Source organism: Trachurus trachurus (genome assembly GCF_905171665.1).
Source record: "Trachurus trachurus genome assembly, chromosome: 23".
In the NCBI taxonomy this organism is placed as follows: domain Eukaryota; kingdom Metazoa; phylum Chordata; class Actinopteri; order Carangiformes; family Carangidae; genus Trachurus; species Trachurus trachurus.
The window spans coordinates 6,351,751-6,374,155 of record NC_139912.1 but is presented as its reverse complement, the minus strand read 5'-3'; the positions used below and the strand labels follow the sequence as shown (position 1 = coordinate 6,374,155).

At 41.4% G+C, this 22,405-nt stretch overlaps 1 protein-coding gene across 1 annotated transcript in view; it reads right to left on the bottom strand.

Annotated features, from left to right (window-relative positions):
* The window catches only part of nrip2 (nuclear receptor interacting protein 2), a 32,684-nt gene that overhangs the window by 9,509 nt on the left and 770 nt on the right, over nt 1–22,405 (bottom strand). Inside the window, exon 2 of the mRNA XM_083999153.1 lies at nt 1,911–2,231. Coding sequence (XP_083855279.1) covers nt 1,911–2,231 — 321 coding nt within the window. The remainder of the gene's footprint in view (nt 1–1,910; nt 2,232–22,405) is intronic.

The following is a 22,405-nucleotide window of genomic DNA, read 5'->3' as shown; positions in this document are numbered from 1 at the left end:
CTTCATAAACAACTCAGTTCAGTTTTAAAATCAATACAGAAATCATATTTTACGACTGAAACTCAAATGTGCGAGGGGAATAATCAGCCCTCTTTATTTGTTTTCTCGTTATCATATTATTTTGTTGGTCTGTTTCTGCTTTTTCAGTCTAAGCACCAATGTTTCAGCTACGAGTGAGTTGTTCAACCTTCATCCCTGAAAATATTTAGTGTCATCTTTCCCTGGTTATTGGATATGATAAACGAGCTGAACACCATTTGAGTGTTTTGTGTGACCTTTCTGCATACATTAGTCGTTGTCGTGTTGAGTGTGTTGGATGTGGGACCGCAGGGAGCATCTCCGCGTGAATCCAGACAGCCATTAATGCCTAATGTGCTTCAGACGAGTAATTGTAAGAAAAGACAGTTAATGGCAGGCATGGGTGGATACTGAATCACTGCATAGATAATGGTGCCGTTTTTCTGTTTTGTTTTGGCTGTTAATGGAGTTGTTTAAAATGCAACACACGGGCTTTCCCTGGAATACAGCAGGGTGTTCGGAGAAACATCTGCCATTTTGTCGTAAATTATAAAATTAGGGGATCGTACTGGGAATTAAAGAGGACACGCTCTGTGATGTAACTCCCAAATAAATCAATATTTTGCCTTTATTGATAGTCGCTGGTAAAGCATTGAGCATGGACCATCTATTGCACACATTGCCATTTGCTTTACTATATTTTTTCTCTATGGAAGCACTTGAAAGCTGAACGTAATACCAGGTAAACCCTGATTCCTTTGTACCACAAGTGGATGCCTTCATGTAATACTAATGGCTGAGTTTGTCAAAGCGTCTTCCTGTAAGAGCAAGAATTCAAACAGGCATGTCTTCTCCTTCTTGTTGTTTGCTTCACATATTTTCAAGTGGACAGATGCATTATTATCAAGATCTTGGACAAAAAAGGAGGTCGATGTGAGCAGCAGCTGGCAGTCAAGCAACCAGCCATCAACAAGTACCTGCACTAAGGTGGAGCAACTGCAAGCCAGCCTCACCTAATAGCTCAGCTCTGCAGAGAGTTCCCCATGAGAGCCTGTGATCAGTGCAAAAAAAAAAATCAAGCAGGGACCATGAGACTCTCAGGATACCAAACAACTATAGTCTTAGATGTGAGATTGGCAACAGCACGGAGGAGTGTGTTGAACTGGGGCCTCAAATGTTATAGGAGGTGATTTTTCATTCCTTATTTTTCTGAAAATAACGGCAAGACTGAAGTAAATGTTTTCAGAGTAGACTGAATTGTTTTTGCATTCTGCTTTGATTGCACCCATTCAACAAAAAAGCACTCGTACGATCTTGTTATCCGGACAAAAGACCTGTCACCGAAGAGATTTACAACAAAAACAACAGTATTAATGCATTGTGGTCCACAGACAAGCCAACAAAGCCTTCCTGAGCATGTACATGAAAATCCGAACTGCTTTAAAGGAAAAGAGCCTTTAGATGTTCACGCTCCAGAATTAATCACAAAAAAAGTCATCTGAATTAGATTAATAAGACTCATAATAGAGTGAGAAATTTAACAGTACTCAGACTGGCCATTGGGCAAACCTGTCAGGCTGCTTTTACTGGCTGATCCAAGCTTAATAATATTCCTAATCAACATTTAATCTATCTGAGGTGAATGGTTGTAGCTACTTTTATTCGCCGTTATTATCAGTTTTCTTCTGATCCAGTCAGATGAGCCTTGGGTCCTGCCAAGCTTCTGATGTGTTGTAGAAAGGAGAATAAATGAAGAGTAGGCTTTAAAATGATGAGTCATGGCAGCAGATAGTGCCGTCTTTGTATCGACTGTGCTTTTCATTTTTTTTGTGCAATAGAGAAAAAAAAGGTGTCAAAGCATTGAATGTGTGTGCAGACAGACAGTACAGTACCTTGCACTGAATAACCAGAGCCGTGAGCAGGTTCGAGCCCGCCGTGCCCTCGCTCTTCTCGGCCGTCGTCGGTCTGGCTCCGGCCTCGCTGCTGTCATCCTCCTCGTCCGACCGTAGGCTCCTCTCGCTCTCCTCCAGGGACTCCCTCTCCTCCGTGGAGTCGTCGGCCGTGCTCTCGCTCTTCTCCTCGGCGTCGGCGGCGGGTCCGTCCTTGTTGTCGGCCAGCGGGGATCGAACCCTGGCGTTGAGGTCGCGGGCCTCCCCTCGCAGCCGCGTGATGTTTCCCTCCATCAGGCGGCGCTGGACGATGCTGTGAGGTTGCTGCAGAAAGGAAACATACAGTAGAGGTCAGAAGTTCATTGAGGGTGTTTGTCTTGTTGGTTTAGCCATTTTTCAATTTAAGGGATAGTTCAACATTTTGGCAAATTGGCCCATTGCCATTATCCCTATAGTTTTAGGTGGATGTTCGTTACCTTTAATTGTCTGTAGATGTTTTTAGAACGGCGGAGCAGAGCCGCGAGCTGCTCAGAGCTACGCTATGGAGGCTAATGGGATTTCTTGGTTTCCCTCATCAAACTCATCAAATACACAATCCAACAACTCCAAAACGCTCTGGTGGACAAGTTGTGACCTGCACATTCACCACGCTATGAGATAATAATGTAATGTTACGAGACAGATTCGTTTTAGAGGCAAATACAGAGACTGCTTGCTGAAAAACTCAATCAAATCAGCGGTTTTGCATGAATTTACCTCGAAAACAAATCTGTCTCGTAACGTTTCATTATTATCTCATAGCGTGGTGAATGTGCAGGTCACAACTTGTCCACCAGAGCGTTTTGGAGTTGTTGGATTGTGTAGGCTATTTGATGAGTTTGGTGAGGGAAACCAAGAAATCCCATGAGCCTCCGTAGCGTAGCTCTGAGCAGCTCACGGCTCTGCTCCGCCGTTCAAAAAATAGCTTGCACCGACAATTAAAGGTAACGAACCTACTGCTAAAACTATAGGGATTATGGCAATGGGCCAATTTGCCGAAATGTTGAACTATCCCTTTAACCTGATAGTTAAAGGGTCTCAGATGTTGCTAAACCTGGATCTCTTTGGCTTGTAGACTGGTGGTTAAACAACACAAAATATTTGAAGATGTCTTTAACTTTTATTTTACTATTCAATGTCTGGCCTCGTTTTTTTTCCCCCGTCTTTACCGAGTGAGTAGCTTCATCTCAGAAACACCACAACGTCAAACAATGTGATGTGACAGCTGTTAGACTGTGAGTAAATTCAATGTGTCATTCAATGTGCAGCGTCTGCTCGCCTACCCTCCTTTGCAGGGCGAAAAAGATAAATATTTGAAGTGGTATTATCTCCACAGACTGTGTTACAGATATCTAGAGTGACGCACTACTAAGATATATAATCAAATTTTAAAAACACACATACAGAAGTTGCGTAGGTCACAGTGTTAAAGGAACATGTCAGTTTAACTTTAGAGGCTCTAAATTTGTAAACTGTTTGTCCACTCAGGAAGTTGTTACCCTACAGATGAGCCGTGGGTTTTTTAAATTTAAACAGAAGTATTGGCTTCCTTGTTTGTTTATAGAAAACATCAAACTGACACATTTGCACATTTATCAAATTGTATTTAAAGTCTAGGCCAATGAGTATTGATCCACACCAGTGCTTGAATTGGGTCAGTTGAGACTCAGGAAGTAGGATAAGTACTATCACTCAAAGCTGCCACTTTGCATTGAGTGTACAGTGCATACACATGATGTAACTTACAGACAAAATAGAGACAAAACGTGCAGCTGCTGATGTGTTCAGTACAGGAGTTTGGATACAATACGATATGAATTACTGTAAATTTAAACCCCCAAAGGGAAATTCATTTGTCTGGCAGCTCATCTACCATTTGCAGAAGAATTACAAAGGATCTTCCATGTAAGATATACAGTATATATCAGAATATGATTGTTTGTTTTTAATGAATGACTATTAGTCATTAGCGGTTCTCAGTCTGGCACCTGTATTATTAAAATTCGAGCTCTTGCCTTGGCATTTCAGAGACATATTTCCTCCTCCTCCTCCTCCTTCTTTTGCCTCCACATAAATAACACAGAGAGATTTCAATAGCTAACTTAAACTCCGCTGGAAATGAAAAGCTTTTTAAACCAGCTGAAATGAAGGTCACATTATTATGCAGCGAAAGCCAATTCGAGGGCTGTGTTCATACTGTCAGGTCACAACTGTCAGCCGCACAAGACAAAAAATAAATCATATTTCTGCAGTGGTTTTGTTTTTGCTTCACAAGCCTTGCGGCCATTTTTTTTTTTTTTTTGCTAACACACAGACTTTGGGTGTCGCTTAAGGTTTTGGGGTTTTCATTAGACAGATTCGCACCCTGGAGATTCAACACAAAAAGCACTTTAAAGAGACAATGTGTTGACAACGTGTTGTTTCTGGCTTCGGAAACATTATGTCATCTCAGATACAGCATGAAAGTTACAGTTCTGCTATATACTATATTTGTTTGTTGCTGTGGGATTAGTGGCAGGTTTCTACTGTTTCAGAGCAACATGCGGCCTGTCTGTGAGTGGCTGCTCGCTCAGGATCATACAAACAGTAAATTATATTTACGCTGTCTGTTCCTCTGTAATCACATTGCTGCTGTGCCAGTGCAGAGTCTGAGTTCAGACAGCTTGAAGAGAAGAGAGCAGGTCACCCAACACCAGCCGAGTCTCTGCATTAATAAAACACAAAGCTTTTTCTTTCTTCTCAAGGTTCCTCAGAAACAACAGGTTATTTAGAGTTGTGCCATGAAATAAGATGAAAAAGCAACCGATCCACCAAAACACTTGGTGTAAATACACAAGCTTTGGAAACAGCACGCATATTTAATAAAATATTTTAGACATTAAATGTGTTTTAGTTTTAAACTTGCATCAGTGAAGACGCTGCTCCTCAAATCAAATCACCCATAAGAGCAAGTCACAAAATAACATATTTTATCGTTTGCCTTGCAGAAAAAATGAAGTAAAAAAATAAAATAAATAGGTAAAAAGAAACTCTCTTGAGAGAAAGAGGATATTAAGGTGGAGAAAGGCAGTTTTCTTTCTGTCTTTGAACGTTCTTTGTGGGTATTGTCTTATCTCAGGAGTAACCTTTGTGAGAGTGGGTAAAACCAGACAAAAGGCAGCGGATAAGTCGGCACAAGTCTCCATAACCCAGAATTAATGCTTTAAAACATCCACAGCTTAATCAATATTTTCTCAGAAGTTCCCCTCAGCTTCTATGCACCTTTGTAGCACCTTTGAGCTCATTGTTGACGAGAGTGGAATAAAGAGCCCAATGCCAAAGACAGAGTAAAGAAAATAAAGAAATAACGTCACATGATGAAACAAAAGATCTTTTTCCTTTTCCTTTCTCAACAGTATATATAGGTTGGGTATTTGTCCTTTTTCGCCACCTTTGACGGACACAATTTCCCATGAGCACTAAATACTGATGAGGCCAATCAGAAGAGACAAGTGCACAAGTTAGACAAGCATCTCATTATAACTGGAAAGATTTAAAAAAAAAACTGAACTCATAGCAGAGCAGAGCTGCAGAGTTTTAAAGGATACATATTGTGCCCCCTTTCCACAAATTAAAATAGTTCCCAGGTGTCTTAAAGACATGTCTGTGACATGCTTCGGTCAAAATACCCCAACGAACAAACATCACAGCTCTTTTCATCCTCTCAAAACAGCCCTGTTCAGAATGGCTGGTTTCAGTGCCTGTCCCTTTAAATGCAAATTAACCACTGCTTGCCCCGCCCCCTTCTACCGGTCCCAGGTAGGGGTGGTATTATGTAAATTCGAATCCTAGTTACATCACTGGAAGACAACTGAGGGAACAGCTCATAAAACCACATGGATTTCAACCTAGGGAGCCTGAAAATTACAGATTTTTTTGTCAATTCTTACTTTTTGGGGGGCTGGAAGGCAAAACAAACACCCAATATATGTTAAAGAGCCTCCAAAAAGTGATATTTCCATAATATGTCCCCTTTAATGATGTGGATGAAACCATGTTAAGTTTAAGCTGCCGAGCCTAGACAGGAAGTGGCATCCCAACTTTGTCATTTTACACACTTAATTCACCTTATGGGAGCTTTATATATATCGTTACCAGGCGTCCAGTCTTGTAACAAACAGACCGAATATTCCCCGTAACCAGCCGACGCCGGTGTCTGGAGAGCCGGTTTAAGTACCTTGGGTTATTGCCAGTCTCATAAAAGGACGTCCTCCCCATCTGTCCACTGGTTTCCTCTCCTAACACAATCAACAGTCTGTTATAGAGATTGGTTTGTCTAGCCTAGGCTACCTCTACTTCACAACAACCCTGCATGCATTGCACACCTGGCCGTTGATGCCACTGTTACTGTAGCTAAGCGATGGCGGCGACCTGGAGAGCTCTTCCTCAGGTTATTATGGGCCATCTTGTGGAGGATCCCTCTCTGCAATAGCATGGTTGGTGATATTATTTATAAGTGAGCAAAGCCTGGGTGTGTTTTTAGATGACGCACTCTGGGTGATAGCGTTGTTGTGGCTCTTGTCTATGAGGGAATTCCACCCAGCAGCTGTGATGGTGTCGCTCTGACCCCCATTAAGAGAAAAAGCTTATGCAGACAAACAAGGAGCGAAAAAAAAAAAAAAAAAAGATCGACCCTGGTTACCCCTTGCTGCTTTCCTTTTTTTTTCTTCTTTTTTTTCCCTCCACATTATTGGTCATTATCGTCATGTTCTGCTCCGATTAATGAGGCTAGATTGTGGAAAAATATATATTCCTGAGCTGAATTTGAATGAAGTAGTATGAAGCATGCTATGCAGGGACGATTTCGCTTAGTGGTGATCAAGAAGACGACAGAAAGAGAGAGAGAATAAGAAGAAGGAGAAGCACCCGAGAGACAGAGGCTGTATAACCTTACGATGGTTGTAATGATGTCATCTCATGCCCGGTCATGCTTGTTCTGTCTGTGTGTGTGTGCCATCTGTCATCATCACACATCTATCTGTGGACATGAAGTTCAATCCAACACCTCAAAGAGAATTCAGCCACCTTCGAGAAAATCAAATACTGTATTAGAAAAAAAAGAAAAAAAGAGGAATCAGGTAGAAAAGCACCTCTGTGTGTGTTTGACGGAGCTACAACAGGTCTCAGACCAGTAATCACCACCGTGTCACCGGGTTCACTCGCTCCTCTCCGAGCTCCAGCTGTGGCTGAGCAGCACCGAGCAGACGGCCATGATGACATGATGACTCCTCTCCTCATCTGCTCATTTTTTAAAAATCTTTTTCACCTCTTCTCGTGTCCTTCCGTTATCTTTTCTATCTGTTCCCGTTTGTGTTCTGTATGTTTTTTTGGCAAATTTTCCTCTCCTTGGTCCCCCAATATTCATTTTCCTTTCCTTTCCTTTCCATTATTCTCTTATCCAGTGGCGTAGCTGGGCTGTATTCCACATGGGTTTTGAGGTCCAAGGGGCCCGCGTGCGCAGCGGGCCACATTGCACACACAAATAGAGGACAGAAAAAAAGCCAAAAAAGTGCATCAAGAATGAACCATGACAGTGATTAGAAAAACATCTGAAATTGCTGAGATGTGTAAATTTCAGTATATGTTAGCCTACTGGTGAAGAGTAAATGAAGATGGCACACAGGAAAAATAAATAAATAAATAATAATACCCCCCCCCCCCCCGAAATTAAAAATAAATAAATAAATCATATTTTAGATGAGTGTCCTTCAGAATGCTGCTAAAGCTCAAAACCTCTATCAAATGATTGTACAATGTATGAACATTATCTCTGCAGTGGTTGATTCTGATAAAGTGTGCTGTTACTGTTGTAACGAATGTGAGCTGGAAAGACTGAAATGTTGTTGTTGCTACAACTTTAAATAAAGTTGGGAAAAAAACGAAAAAAACAACAACAAAGGTTCGGCCGCTCCTAAAGCCCGTCCGGACCAATTTAGATGTAACACCTGTCAAAGTTCTGTTCAAACTGGAAATATTGTGGATTTACCTTACAGTCTATGGGATTTACCCATAAAACAAACTTTTCACGGCAAAACGGCAAAGGTAAGAGGAAAATGTACAACCATGTTTTGGCCAAGCAGTGTCTGTGTGTGCTGGACTTTGCTGGTTGTTGTCTTCTCTCTCTGCCGTGCTGCTGTGCAGCCGCGTTGCTATGTAACGTTCCGATGTTTGTAGCCCTTTCATATGAGCGGTAGCTGTCTGTGTACTGTTTTGCATAATGTACAGTAGTATACGAGCCAGAAATGTGGCGACTGGGTCCACACAGAGGTGCTTCATGAAGTTTGATGTTTAGTTGTTTATTTGAGTAGTGTTTGGGCTGTGTTTGGGTCATAGAAACATGTTTTTTACACGTTGTAGACCAGCTTCTGTTGTTTAATTTGATGTAATAGACGCATGGATCAGCTCAAATTGGGAGGGGCCGCGCCCGCTCGTATCCCCCCTTAATATGCAACATAATGCAGTGACCCAGTCTGACGTTACTCTGTGCTACCTGCCGCTGCGACGGAAGGCAGCCGCGGTCAACCGCGTCCCGAACCTCCCTATGACCAGCCCGCCCCGATTTAAACCAAAAAAATAAAAATCCTCGGCAGTGTGTGGGGGGGCCGCAGGATTTCACCACAAGAGGGCCCATGGGTTTACAAAACCCACCAACCCTACGTCATCTACGCCACTGCTCTTATCCATCCTTTTCCTTTCCTTCCCTTTCCATTATTCTCTTTTCCTTCGTTTTCCTTTCCTTTCCTTTCCTTTGCTTCCCTTTCCATTAGTCTCTTTCCCATCCTTTTCCTTTCCTTCCCTTTCCATTATTCTCTTTTCCTTCGTTTTCCTTTCCTTTCCTTTCCTTTGCTTCCCTTTCCATTAGTCTCTTTCCCATCCTTTTCCTTTCCTTCCCTTTCCATTATTCTCTTTTCCTTCGTTTTCCTTTCCTTTCCTTTGCTTCCCTTTCCATTAGTCTCTTTCCCATCCTTTTCCTTTCCTTCCCTTTCCATTATTCTCTTTTCCTTCGTTTTCCTTTCCTTTCCTTTCCTTTGCTTCCCTTTCCATTAGTCTCTTTTCCATCCTTTTCCTTTCCTTCCCTTCCCTTCCCTTTCCTTTCCTTTCCTTTCCTTTCCTTTCCTTTCCTTTCCTTTCCTTTCCTTTCCTTTCCTCCTTTCCTTTCCTTTCCTTCCCATCATTTTCCATTATTCTCTTTTCCATCGATTTCTTTTGCTTTCCTTTCCTTTCCTTTTACTGTATCCTTCCATTCCATTAACTCCCATTTGTTGGCACTTTTTCCCTTTACTTCCCATTATTCTATTTTCCTTCATTTTCCTTTCCTTTCCTTTCCTTTGCTTCCCTTTCCATTAGTCTCTTTTCCATGCTTTTCCTTTCCTTCCCTTTCCCTTATTCTCTTTGCCTTCATTTCCCTGTCCTTTCCTTTCCTTCCCATCACTTTCCATTATTCTCTTTTCCATCCATTTCTTTTGCTTTCCTTTCCTTTCCTTTCACTGTATCCTTCCATTCCATTAACTTCCATTTGTTGGCACTTTTTCCCTTTTCTTCCCATTATCTCATCTTTCCTTATCCTTTCTCACTCTTATTTTTCCTTACCTTTATTCCTCATATTTCCTTTCCTTCTCTTTCCTTTCCCTTCCTTCCTTTCCTTCATGTTCATTTCCTCCCACTGCTTTCCATTTGTTTGTACCCTCCTTCATGTCTTTCCATTGTGTGCTTGGTTCCTCCATCTCCATCACATTGGGTCCAAACCCCTGAGCCTCAGATAAGTGATGCTAATCCTAATCTTCTCCTCTCCTCTCTGCAGGAGCCTCCTCATGCAGCAGCTTCCACATTCAGCTTCTCCACATTCAAACTAATCTAATTCAATCAGCAGCTCCACTTTAGGCCTCAAGTGTTTGTTCGGTTTTTGTGTTTTGTTTTTCTATTGTTGTCTTCTTGACTTTATAGCCTCTTCCTATATGTGGCCTGTCATGGTCTCATCAATCAGCTGATCTTGTTCCCGCCTCAGCAATCACTGGATTTTTTATTAGCACTAATTACACTCTTACAAATAGGCTGCTTGTCAGAGAGGATGCAAACAGGGGGAGGCAGATCAAGGTTCATTTGCATACAGCACAGTGAATCAAAGCGAAAGCATTGGGAAATATCATTTTAATGAAATTGCTTATCAGGCCTGTTGGCACCGCCACAGTGTTTTGTTTTTTTTATTCAGCATGCAGGCAAAAGGGATATGATGGCGGGAAATGACATCAAGCTCTAATAGTTTGGAGAAGAAGAGGGAGAGAAGCCTGAGAGTTTGATTAAGAAGCTCTTTTCTTGTGAGAGATGTTTTTTTTTTTCTCATCAGGCTGCAGGCAAGCAAAATCTGATAGACAATGAACACAATGTAATTTCAGCCCTGCGCCGCTCCCTTGGCGTCTGCTCCCGCCGAGCCCTGGCTGCTCTGAGGTCAGCTCCGGAGCAAATTATTTTGGCTGACGGCAAGCTGCTCGCAGGCGGCGTTTGGTGTCGCAACACGTGTTAGGGTTTTTTTTTGTTTTTTTTTTACAGCTCAGGGTGGAATTGATAACGTTGCGCTTGATCTTTGCATCTTAATATAGAGCACAGTGAGATGGAGGAGAGGAAGTAGAAAGGTGAGGGACTAAGGTACCTTAACGCCCAATTGCAGCAGTTTGCATCATCACTGTATAACTCAAAGAATCAGATTTATGTAAACCACTATACCAAAACGACATCTTTTTCAGATTGAGTGTGACATACACTTACAGAGGATGTCATTATCCCCCGAATAAACATCCATAAATCCACTCAGAAATCACATTACTTCTTGCGGCAGAACTTGACGCTTTTAAGTTTTCTTCACTATCACAATAATCCAGTGATGGCTGTCTGTGTATCTGTGCGTAGCTACACTGCAAACAGGAACAGCTATAGTTAATTTGACATACTTTTTATTCGACAAAATATGAATAAATATAGTCTTAAATGGGCCAGACCGTCTATAACAAGATTATACTACGTTCTGTTTAAGTCCCCGCACCCCCCAAGCCATTATGGGAAACGTGGTTCCATAACTTTATCCCCAAAATACATTAACATCAACTTTCTTCTCTTCTCTTTTTTTTTTTTTTTTTGACATTTTGATGTGTCAGACTTAAAAAACTCATTATCCGCTGCACCTGCTGCCAGCGAATCTATCTCGTCTCTTGATAAATCGTCATGTGATTCAAAGTTTTTCTTCCCGTGTGACACGTCTCGACACATTTCTCACCTCATTTCTGTGGAGACGTGCTCGCTAACGGGCTGAGAATATGAAAAATTGCTATCAATCACAAGGCGTCCTCGTGGACTTACTGTCTCGAAATCTAATGAAGACAGTAGCAGCCAACCTCGTACCGTGAAGACTTCATCTATTACACGCGACGCAACCTGCTGCTTCGCTTCATTTGGCAGTAAATGTTTTGCTTTTTCATTGTTGAAGCAGCTGAGGTGGAATGGGCATAAACCGAGGTGTAATCTGTTTGTTCATTTCCCACAGCATGCAGAGTGATTTCTGGATCATAGTATCGTTTTAAAACGTTCATTGCTCCTGACTGTGTGATATCGCTCAGATATTGCAGCAACAGAGCGAAGCTTTCACTGCGATTTAACACCAACTCCATCTATCTTCACTTCCCTCATAGGAAATAACTTCTTCTACATGTAAATAGTTTCTGCATTTGTTTATGTCTTCATCTTATCTTTTGTTCCCTTGAGTCACCCACAGACTTCAAACATATCTTTATATGCCTTAACTTTCAGTTTGTGATTGCAATTATTTTTTACAGCTTCAGGCTTTGTACCTGTTACCATCCTACCGTGGCAAATGGGCCTCAGTCCCAATAAATCAGTTAAATAACACATAGTTTAGTCCACGGTTGTCCTGTTGCGATTACAACAACCCTTCTGCAACTAAAAACCACATGATCCTGTTGCTAAATTCTGCTAATACTGTTTTAATCAGTACTTATATTAGAGAAACACAGATACCTTTCATATTAGCATGATCGCGATTGCGGCTGCTACTTAAATCCCTCTGAAAGGAGGTCTAACACTTGCCTGTTGACTTCAGATTTACTGAAACAATTCAAAAGTCAATGTAAGAGTTGAGTAAAAACACACAAAAGAAAAATAAATTTGCTATTTTCCCATACAGCTTTGGACAGCTACTGTATCATAGCCCAACACTAGCTCAACTTAAACTTACACGTATCAAGGCAAAAAGTGTTATTTAAGCTCAAAAACTACACAAACCACAGATAAATATAGTGATATTCCAACAAATACCAACCTTTTGTTACTTTGGTGGTGGATTAACATCAACATTTTACTGTAAATACGCAAAATAACCATATTTTAAAACCATTGTCTATTTACCGCCTTTCTCTACGCACCACAGGATGTATTTGTAACTACCAGTGAGTAGTTTTCAAAAATAGGAAGTAAGATACGGTAATAACACATTAAAACAGGTAAATATCAATCAATAAAAGGCAACCGAAATTAATATTCATAACTCTTCAATTGAGTGATAAACATAAATTGGATTATTCACAATCATCTAATAAATTTTTTATTGCATGTTCCTCATGTCCTCTGTTCCCTTTCTCTACCTCTACCTCCCTCTCTATTCCCCTCCAATCCAACTTAAGTAGCTGAGATAAGGACTGTTGACTGTTGAGCAAAGGGACATTAATGGTGAAGGTTGTTACGGTGTCTTGCTTGGGTCAAATAATTTGAGCTAAAGCTAGTTGACTGTCTCCTTCTGGGTTTGTTCATACGTGGTCTGTTGATTCCTGCAGCGACTCTCCTACACTAACAAGTCCAGACCAGGTCCACCGCCAGTGGGACAGAGAGACGACAGTTAATGAAAGACGCCAGCGCTCCTCCTCATCCTCTCTGTCTCTCCATCAGTTTTCTTTTCTTCTCTATACTCTTGTCCCTCTGCGAGTCAGATTAGAGGCTAATTGCCATGTGGACTAATTATCTGACTGCAACAGGCTCGTCTCTCTCTCATCCAGCCGGTCACGTGAGCTTCGTAATGTCCTCTTTCTGATTCTGACGGAGGTCCCCAGTGGCCGACTTCCTCTCTCGCAAAGAAACCGCCAGACTCTGGCAGCTTTGCATCTGCTCATTCTCAGTTTACCTCTCTGTCCCCTTTTGTTTCCTTTACATCACTCCGTCTCTTCACTAAATCCCCAAATCCTCCGTAAAATAGCATTTACAGTGGCTGAAAATCGGTCAGTGTCATTTTTTATCTCACATTACTGCTGAAAAATATGTTAATTTTTCAATTCTAAGCTAAATTCTGAGTAAAATGAATTAAATGTTTTGTGTGTTCAGTGATCAGTTGGAGTTAGAGCTGTATAATGTATGAGAAATCTGCTGTGTGGAAATCGAGTTATCACAACTTGCACAAAAAGGTCATTTAAAGTTTAACAGTGGCATACATGATGATGATGGCTGAGCCACCCTGAGACGCGACGGTCTTATAAGCTGTGAGGTGAATAATTACAGCTTGTGTGGACCCGGTTTACAGGACTGCAGATGAATTAGTGAGCAGACTTTCAGTATCTGTCTTGTCTGTGCTCAGAGTGATAATTAAGGTGGACGTCTGCACTTTGATGAACCATCTGCCACTGGTAGTTCATGTGTAGGTGTATGGGATGTCATGTAATCTTCAAAGTATGCATAATGCATACTGACATGCATAACGATGGCGTCCTTTAAGTGGAGCAGGTTTTTCTTATTTATTCTGGCTCAAGATCTAAAAAAAATATATAGGCTATACATAGATGCATCTTGTTTTAGTTGTTTAGTGGGAAATTTATCCTTGGTCCATAATTTTATCAGAGAAAAAATCTCATGCAGTATAAAGGTAGATGTTTGTGTTAAAGCTCCATACAGTATAAAGGTAGATGTTTCTATTAAAGCTCCATACAGTATAAAGGTAGATGTTTGTGTTAAAGCTCCATACAGTATAAAGGTAGATGTCCATGTGTAGTGTGATTATAAAGCAGCTCTAGCTTCTATATTAACACTGTGAAAGTATCAAAGCCTCAGTCCACAGAGAAATGCACACAGCCTGTATTCAGAAACTGAGCTTTAAAAAACCAGCCGTCAGGACCTGTCACTTTGTGATGTCACAGTAAAGCAGTTGCCAAGCCCCGCCCACTTGGATCCACCATCCAATTGATCAATACTTCAGATAAAACACCAGCAAACTGTAAAATATGTCTATCATCAAAGAATTAACAAGTCAACCATCAGTTAGTTGCAGCTGACGTCTCCACACTCCCTTTAAAAACATGTGCAGTCTCAGTTTGTTTTGCTTCGTGACAAAAACTTTTGCTGTGAATTAAAACGATTTAAAACCAGACATGAAACACCACATGTTACCCAGTTAACATGTCTGTCTCATCTTCTCTGGCTTCCTCTCTGTTCTTCTGGCAGTATCATTATGTGCTCTCCCCTCTTCTGTTGCCGGGGCTTGCTGCATCATTTTTTTTGTTTTTGTCGGGGTATATTTAGCCTCCTGTCTTCCGACGGAGCACTGGGGGAGCAGCTGAGGGAGTGTTGCCACCCATCCACAGCTCCAGATGACACAGAGAGAGACGGGTTCACACTAACCTCTCCCCCAGCCCACCTAATTGTCCCGGAGCTAATAATAAAGCCAACATCTGAACCGATTTAACACAGTTTGTTTTGGAGGGAAGAGGCGCAGGGAAGAGGCAAAATCCCGGGAGGCTGACGATCACACCGAGTTACACTGTCGTGTTTGCTCTTCACTTTGAAGTGCTACTTTGCCTTCTGGCTGGAATAAACAATTGAGTTTGTCAAGTGAATCAGAATTCATATGAATATGAAAAGGCTTTTGCAGGGTGCAGTGTACTGTACGCCATCTGTTTATACGAATCCATGAGTACAAGAGGACGGGAGAGATGAGTGAGTTCACAAAACTCAGCTCTGACAAAAGAATAGCACCTCTCTGCGCTGTTTTTTTTTCTGTGGTGTGACAAGGTGTTTGGGCTAAAATTGTACATAATGTTCAGTAAACTAGAACTGAAGTTGTATTTCATCTACACAGCAGATTCACTCACTGTTCCACCTTCGTTTTTACCCCTCTTGCTCTACTCCTCCTATAAAACAACTCTACATTCAAGCCCAGTTCTGTAGCTTTTGATCATCCTCAGAAGAGAAGTACCTGGAGACTCCAGTGTCTCGATTAGACAGACCCACACACACACACAAACACACACACACACACACACACACACACACACACACACACACACACACAGGTTCAGACTCACTCAGCTGTAATAGAGGGACATGAGCAAACGGACAGCTAAGCTGCAGGAGGAAGAAGAGGAGGAGGAGGAGGAGGAGGAGGAGGGCGGCTCTGCAGCAGAAGAAAATTAGACCAATATGAGATTTTGAAAGCCACTATTTTGTTGTGTTGAAGCTTCCAGTGGTGAGAATTGTACCTTTATCATTTTACCATTAAAAGAAAATCACAAAATAACAAAAATGTTTGGTAATGACAGAGAAAACACTGACACTAAAACTTCCTCAGTGAAATCCATATAAATGACCTTGTTAGTAAAAGATAATCCAATGTAGCTGATCATATTAAGGAGAAATATTGATTCCCAAGCGGAAATAAATGAGTAAATGTGCAACTTTACATAACTAGCTTTGATTAAAAAACAATTAAGTCTAATTAGCAGCTGCGAGAGTGACAATATTTGAATCATCTCACGTTGCAAGTCCTTTAGGCTACTGTATATTAAATCATACTCTTCTAGTCTTATACTGATGACTCAGAGTGCTTCCCCTCATATATATACTGTAGCGCTTTTTTTCTGCCATACACACACTGATTATATTGGCTTTGGGTTCACGATCTTGCCCAAGGACACTTCGACGTGTAGGCTGGACAAACCAGGGATCGAACCAGTGACCTTCTGATTAGTGGATTACACACTCTGCCTCCCGAGCCACAGCTGCTCTTATTAACCATTTGTCTGGACACAACATTTTTTTTTTAATCAGAACTATTTTCCCGCTGAAGAAATGATCTCTGTCAGAAAAGAGATGTCTCCAAACTTGAGCGAGACAAACCAAAACAATAAGGCTTAAGGTCAGATTGCATGTTTCTAAGGTCAAGACTGAGTTTGACATTTAAGATTTAAAAGGACATACTGAATAGAAATGTAAGACTAAGGTCCTGAAAGCAGTTTATTCTCCATATTTCAGGCATAAAAATGGAAATAATTCAAATGATAATTGGATATATAAACAGAGCTTAAACGCAGTAATGATGGTCTTGCCCTTTAAAAATTGCAATGGTTTAATATGTTGCATAAGCCGGCCTTGTTGCTTTGTTCGTCGTCCCTCAGCTCAGTGTGTACAGTAGAAAACAGTGAGGTTACACTGTGGTTACACAATACCTTGGTCTGTGCTGAGCTCAGGTGTTAATGACGCTCCAATGTTTCCAGCTCAGTCCCCCAAACACACACATACAGTATACACACACACACATACATACAGTCCTATTTACTCCCCTTACACCCATATATCCACTCCAAGCTCTACATTGTGTTGTATGAAACAGCTCCACTAAACCGTGCGTCCTCCCTGACCCCGTCTCCCGTCGCCTCCTTCCTTCCCCTCCATCGCTCTCGTGTTGGAGCTGTGGATTTTTTCTTTTGCCCTTTTCATGCTCAGTGCTTCCCTCACTCTGCAGCACAACATGGCCGTAGTGATGATGCTGCTGCTGCTGCTGCTGCTGCTGCTGCTGCGATAGTGAGAGGACCTCAGGCTAAAGAGCAGCAGAACAAATTCACTCTTACATAATAGGCTCCACTGCTGAATTACACACCGGACAGGACAGGCCGAGTTAGCACAAATTAACAGAGCCGCAGACGAGGTTATACGGCTAATACGTCTGCATGTGGCTCAGATTCTCCTACAGCAACACAAACAGCAGGGATTATGCACTATTACAAATGGGTTTAGACAAAAGTAACAGTTAGATTTCTTGATAGGCTGGATGACAGTTCTTCAGACTGCAGAAAGCTACAGCAAGCTAGGTTATAACAACCCATTTTTCCTTTGTTCTCGTGCAGATAAAAGTAGTAAAATATAAGGTGTAGCCTAAATAAATGACAGTTATAAGTGCTGACAAACTGATTTCTTGGTTTTGGATGATGTCAGACTCACCATCTCCCCTTGAATTTAACCTTAAAGGGCACATATTATGGAAAATTACACTTATCACTTCTATTTCGGTGTTTGCCTTGCCTTTCGGCCCCCAAAATGTGAAGAATTTACCAAAAAATCTGTAATTTGCAGGCTCCCTAGGATGAGCTGTTCCCTCAGTTGTCATACAATGATTAGTTTTCAAATTTGCATAATACCACCCCTACCTGTGAGTACCGGTCGGCTACCGGTAGACGGGGCAGGATGTTTTGTCTGAAGCATGTCACAGACATGTCTTTAAGACACCTGGGAACTTGTGGAAAAGGGGCATTATATGTCTCCTTTAACTGCTAGAAGCAGCTAGCTTAGTGCAGCATCACAAAAGTTCATTATTTGACACAATTACAAATGTAAAAAGTGTTTACAAAGGGTTCAGAGTAAAAGTAACACTTAAATATTTATTGATAAATGACAGTTCTTCTGCACAGACTGCAGAAAGCTACAGCAAACTATGCTAACAAGCATGAATCATGTCAAATTCTTTGTTTAAAAGCAGTTGTTTAGCTTCCAAGGCTATGACTTTAAGTTTCTTGTTTGGTCAAGTGAAAGCAGGCTACGAAACCAAAACATTTTGATATGACATAGTGAAAACAGCAGATTATCACTCTAAGAGCCTGGAACCAAAGACGTTTTGGCATTTTAACAACTACAGCTTTAATGATGCATACAGGACTGGTTTCTGTGCTAGTAATGACTCTTATGACTCACTGGAATAATTTCATGTTTAATGTTGAAACTAACTATGTTATTCCTTTTTAGATAATTGATTTAATGGATTTGCCCTGAGCATTCATAAATATTGTAATCTAGCAATTACTTCTATAAAAATCTTTGAGAAAAGTAGTCGTTCAGAAAGATCATTTTCTGGACAATTAAGGTCTGACTTTTGTTTGTGAAGGTCACAAGCCAAAACGAAAATGGTAATGTGTTCAAATAAAAACATGAGTACATGCACTGGAAAAGGCTAATTTGCAGTCGAGACAGCCTACAGACAAACAAATGGATGCGACAGCCTCATCCAGATGATCTCATCTTTTGTCTGTGAAGGTTTGGTATGTGAGCCACCTCAGAAACACATCATGCTTTTCTTTTCATTCAGCCCATCCACGTCCTATTCAGAGCCCTGAACGACATGCTCGCTCTGCAGAGAGCAGATACTGACATGACGGGAAGGACTGCTGGCAATTTCCACTCCTCCCTCCAGTACTCAAAGCCGTTCTGACACCGAAAATCACTTGTTACAGATGCCATGCAAATTGCACTGTGCTCCCTGTGGCCGCGTCTGCGCCACAGATTGGGTATTGAGATGAGCTTCATTCTGTCTTCATGGAGAAGATAATTGGTATTCTGATAAGAGCGTTTTCAGGCCACTGTATGAGATATTGAATCACAGGCTGAACATTAAGCCCCTTGAATCTAATAGAGTTTGGGGGTGAAATCATATCATCACTTGAATTAGTTTTTCATTTTATCTTTACAAGTAATGTTTATGTAGCCTACAGCAGCATTTGTTCCATCAGTGTTGTTGGAAACGCTGCAGCTGCCACAGGAGGTGTAGCTCTGATCAGGGCCATTGTATAGGGGAGAAAGGTGATGATAATTATAGGGGCCCAGCGCCCAGCAGGGCCCACAAAAAACCCCAGTAGTCTAATCTTTGTATGACTGAATTATTCTGCATAAGACCCTGACTAATACTCATAGTGATGCTGCATTAGCATCAAAACAAAATAGGCTAAATAAAAAATGCATACGTAGTCTAAGAAAAAAAGTGGAAAAGTCAGGGGCCCACTTTAGTATTCTTGGGGCCCCAGAATTCCTAGCAACGGCCCTGGCCCTGATATAGGCCAACATGTTCAGAATTACACTGAAGTTTAGCAGGTTAATGTGTAAATTATGGTTATGTAACACAGAAGTCTATTAAATCTTGTTAAAAGTTCACAGGTATGTTAAATCGTATATGCTCATCAGCATGCTATGCTAACATGCTTAGCTGCAGTTCCTCTAATGGCCACTAGAGGTTGGCTCTGAAAGTATTGACTCTCATGTTAAAATACCAAACTTCACAACAGAAACAAACGTGTTTATGGTCTCCAGAGCTAATTTCCTCCTTCACGATGACTGTATAATGTAACCCACCTGTTGGAGTTTTATTAAAGGGGCACATATTATGGAAATATCACTTTTATATTTGGATGTTTGTTTTGCCTTCCGGCCTCCAAAATGTGAAAATTGACAAAAAATCTGTAATTTTCAGGCTCCCAATCAATGTGGTTTTACAAGCTAGTTAGTTTTCGAAATTGCATAATACGATCGCTACCTGTGAGTACTGGTACCGGTAAAGGGGGCGGGGCAGGGTGAGCAATGGCTCATTTGCATTTAAAGGGACAGGCACTGAAACCGGCCGTTCTGAACAGGGCTGTTTTGAGTAGATGAAAAGAGCTGTGTTGTTTGTTTCTGGGGGTATTTTGACCAAAGCATGTCTAGGAACTATTATAATTTGTGGAAAAGGGCCATAATATGTCTCCTTTAAGGTTAATTTCTGCACAGATTGGGCGGGGCAGCTTTGAGTGACAGGTGGATGACACTCTGGACTCTACACTTGCCTCACTTAAAAAAAATATACTGTATATATATTTTGCAGGTCGGAAAGTCGCTTGTTTTTGGTCAGTTAAGCGTTGGATGAGTGAAAGTCTGCCCTTTGTTAGCCATCAGGAGGAGGCTCCATCAAATTTTAAGTTAATCCCTCCAACGGTTGTTGAGATATTTCATACTGCCATTAATAGAGCTTTGCCACCAGCAGTGCTACAAATCTACAACAGAGACATTGGTATTTATAGCTTAAATAAGATCCACTTACTATTACCAGACTTGCAATTTTTTTTATTATGTGTCACCCAAGAAAGACACGGTGCATTAAGGAGGGAAGAGAGAGAGAAAACATATCTATCATCAAACAGAAGAGGAGGAGGAGGATGGGGTGGGATGTTTTTCTAGCAGCAAATGTTGGTATTAAAATCTGGCAGACATTAAATTCATCACAGTGTGATATTCCCACAGAGCACAGAGCACTGCGATAGTGCCAGAGCCATCGTGTCGAGGTTCTTGGAAAGCTCTGGGGAATCTGGGAAGTTGCCATCAAACCAGGAACTGTGTCAGAGAGCCGAGGCAGAGAGTAATAAATTGTTAAGATTATTACAGGGAGTTCCTCCAGAAGCGTACACACACAATATAACAGTGTCAGCTCAGGAGGAAGAGGAGGGAGTGAGGTAGAGTTGGTGGACATGTCCCACTTTAGATGCAGGATTGCCTTTCATCCTAAACGCCAACCTTAACATTTCTCTATGTATAATGACATCAGCCTGTATTGGAGAGCCTCTGCACAGTGAAGTGTGACTGACTGTGACTTCCCTCCTCTGCATGGAGAGTGCAGGGCTCTGAATCTTTCATGACCCTTTCAATGACGAATTTCCCTTTGATGACATAAAGTACATGCAGGAGAGTTGTGCGTAAGTGCTTTAAGCAAATGGTGGATAATACACTCAAAAGGCAATAGGAGGGAAATTGCTCCTTATGCATAATGTTTCCTCAGAGTGGGAATTCACAGCTTTTCCCGTATTTCATGCACGTGGAAACTGAATATCTTTGGATTCTGCACAAGACCTGTTTTGTACTCAACCAACAGAGTCTTATAACTAAATAATCAATTAAGTCGTTTTCCAAGCTAAAGTTTGCACATTTGTTCCTTTTCTTGTTCATAAATGACAGTGAAATGAATCTTTGTAGGGTTCAGCAATTTGAAAACCTCACCTGACACATTTCACTATCAAATTGACTGATTGAGAACATAACCAGCACATTAATAGTAATAAAAGCAGTCACAGTTGCTCCGCTACTTTTTTTTTTTTTTTTTTTTTTTTTTACTATTTTCTTACACTTTACAGACTTAATTAGTCAATTTAACAAGCTGGTAATTGTCAAAGTGGCAAAGTGGCAAAGAGGTGATTAAAGGGGAACTCCGCTCCATCTGTGTTGGCGTGCACGACTGTGACATATGTGCTGTGTGATGTCACTTGAGTCGGCGCCAATCGAGAGAGAGTTAGAGAGAAAAGATTTGACCAGATGGCTGCATTGGCCAACAGCTAATATACAGTAGCACACCTGTACAGTATTTCCTTTATCCCCACCCAACAGGTACTGTAAGCAGTCACAGGTGCATTGTGGGTGATGCAGGTGTCTCTGATTCTGCTGTAACGTATAACCGTTCATGTTGTGTCTAATAATAATAATCCCACACAGCTGGATCTATACTGAACAGTTTTAACACCTTCCTTCTCCACCTTCAGCAGCCGCTCAGCACGAGACAACACACACACACACACACACACACACACACACACACACACACACACACACACACACACACACACACACAAATCCACTGATGTCAGCTCAGCTCTGTTAAAGAGATAGTTCAACATTTTGGCAAATTGGCCCATTGCCATAATCCCTATAGTCATAGCAGTAGGTTCATTACCTTTAATTGTCGGTGCAAGCTATTTTTAGAACGGCGGAGCAGAGCTGTGAGCTGCTCAGAGCTACGCTACGGAGGCTCATGGGATTTCTTGGTTTCAAACTCATCAGATACACAATCCAACAACTCCAAAACGCTCTGGTGGACAAGTTGTGACCTGCACATTCACCACGCTATGAGATAATAACAGAACGTTAAGAGACAGAGTTGTTTTAGAGGTAAATTCATGCAAAACCACTGATGCACGTTCCCGTCGGGGGCAGTTTTTCATCAAGCAGTCTCAGCATTTACCTCGAAAACAATTCTGTCTCTTAACGTTCTGTTATTATCTCATAGCGTGGTGAATGTGCAGGTCACAACTCGTCCACCAGAGCGTTTTGGAGTTGTTGGATTGTGTATCTGATGAGTTTGATGAGGGAAACCAAGAAATCCCACTAGCCTCCGTAGCGTAGCTCTGAGCAGCTCACGGCTCTGCTCCGCCGTTCTAAAAACAGCTTGCACCGACAATTTAAGGTAACGAACCTACTGCTATGACTATAGGGATTATGGAAATGGGCCAATTTGCCAAAATGTTGAACTATCCCTTTAC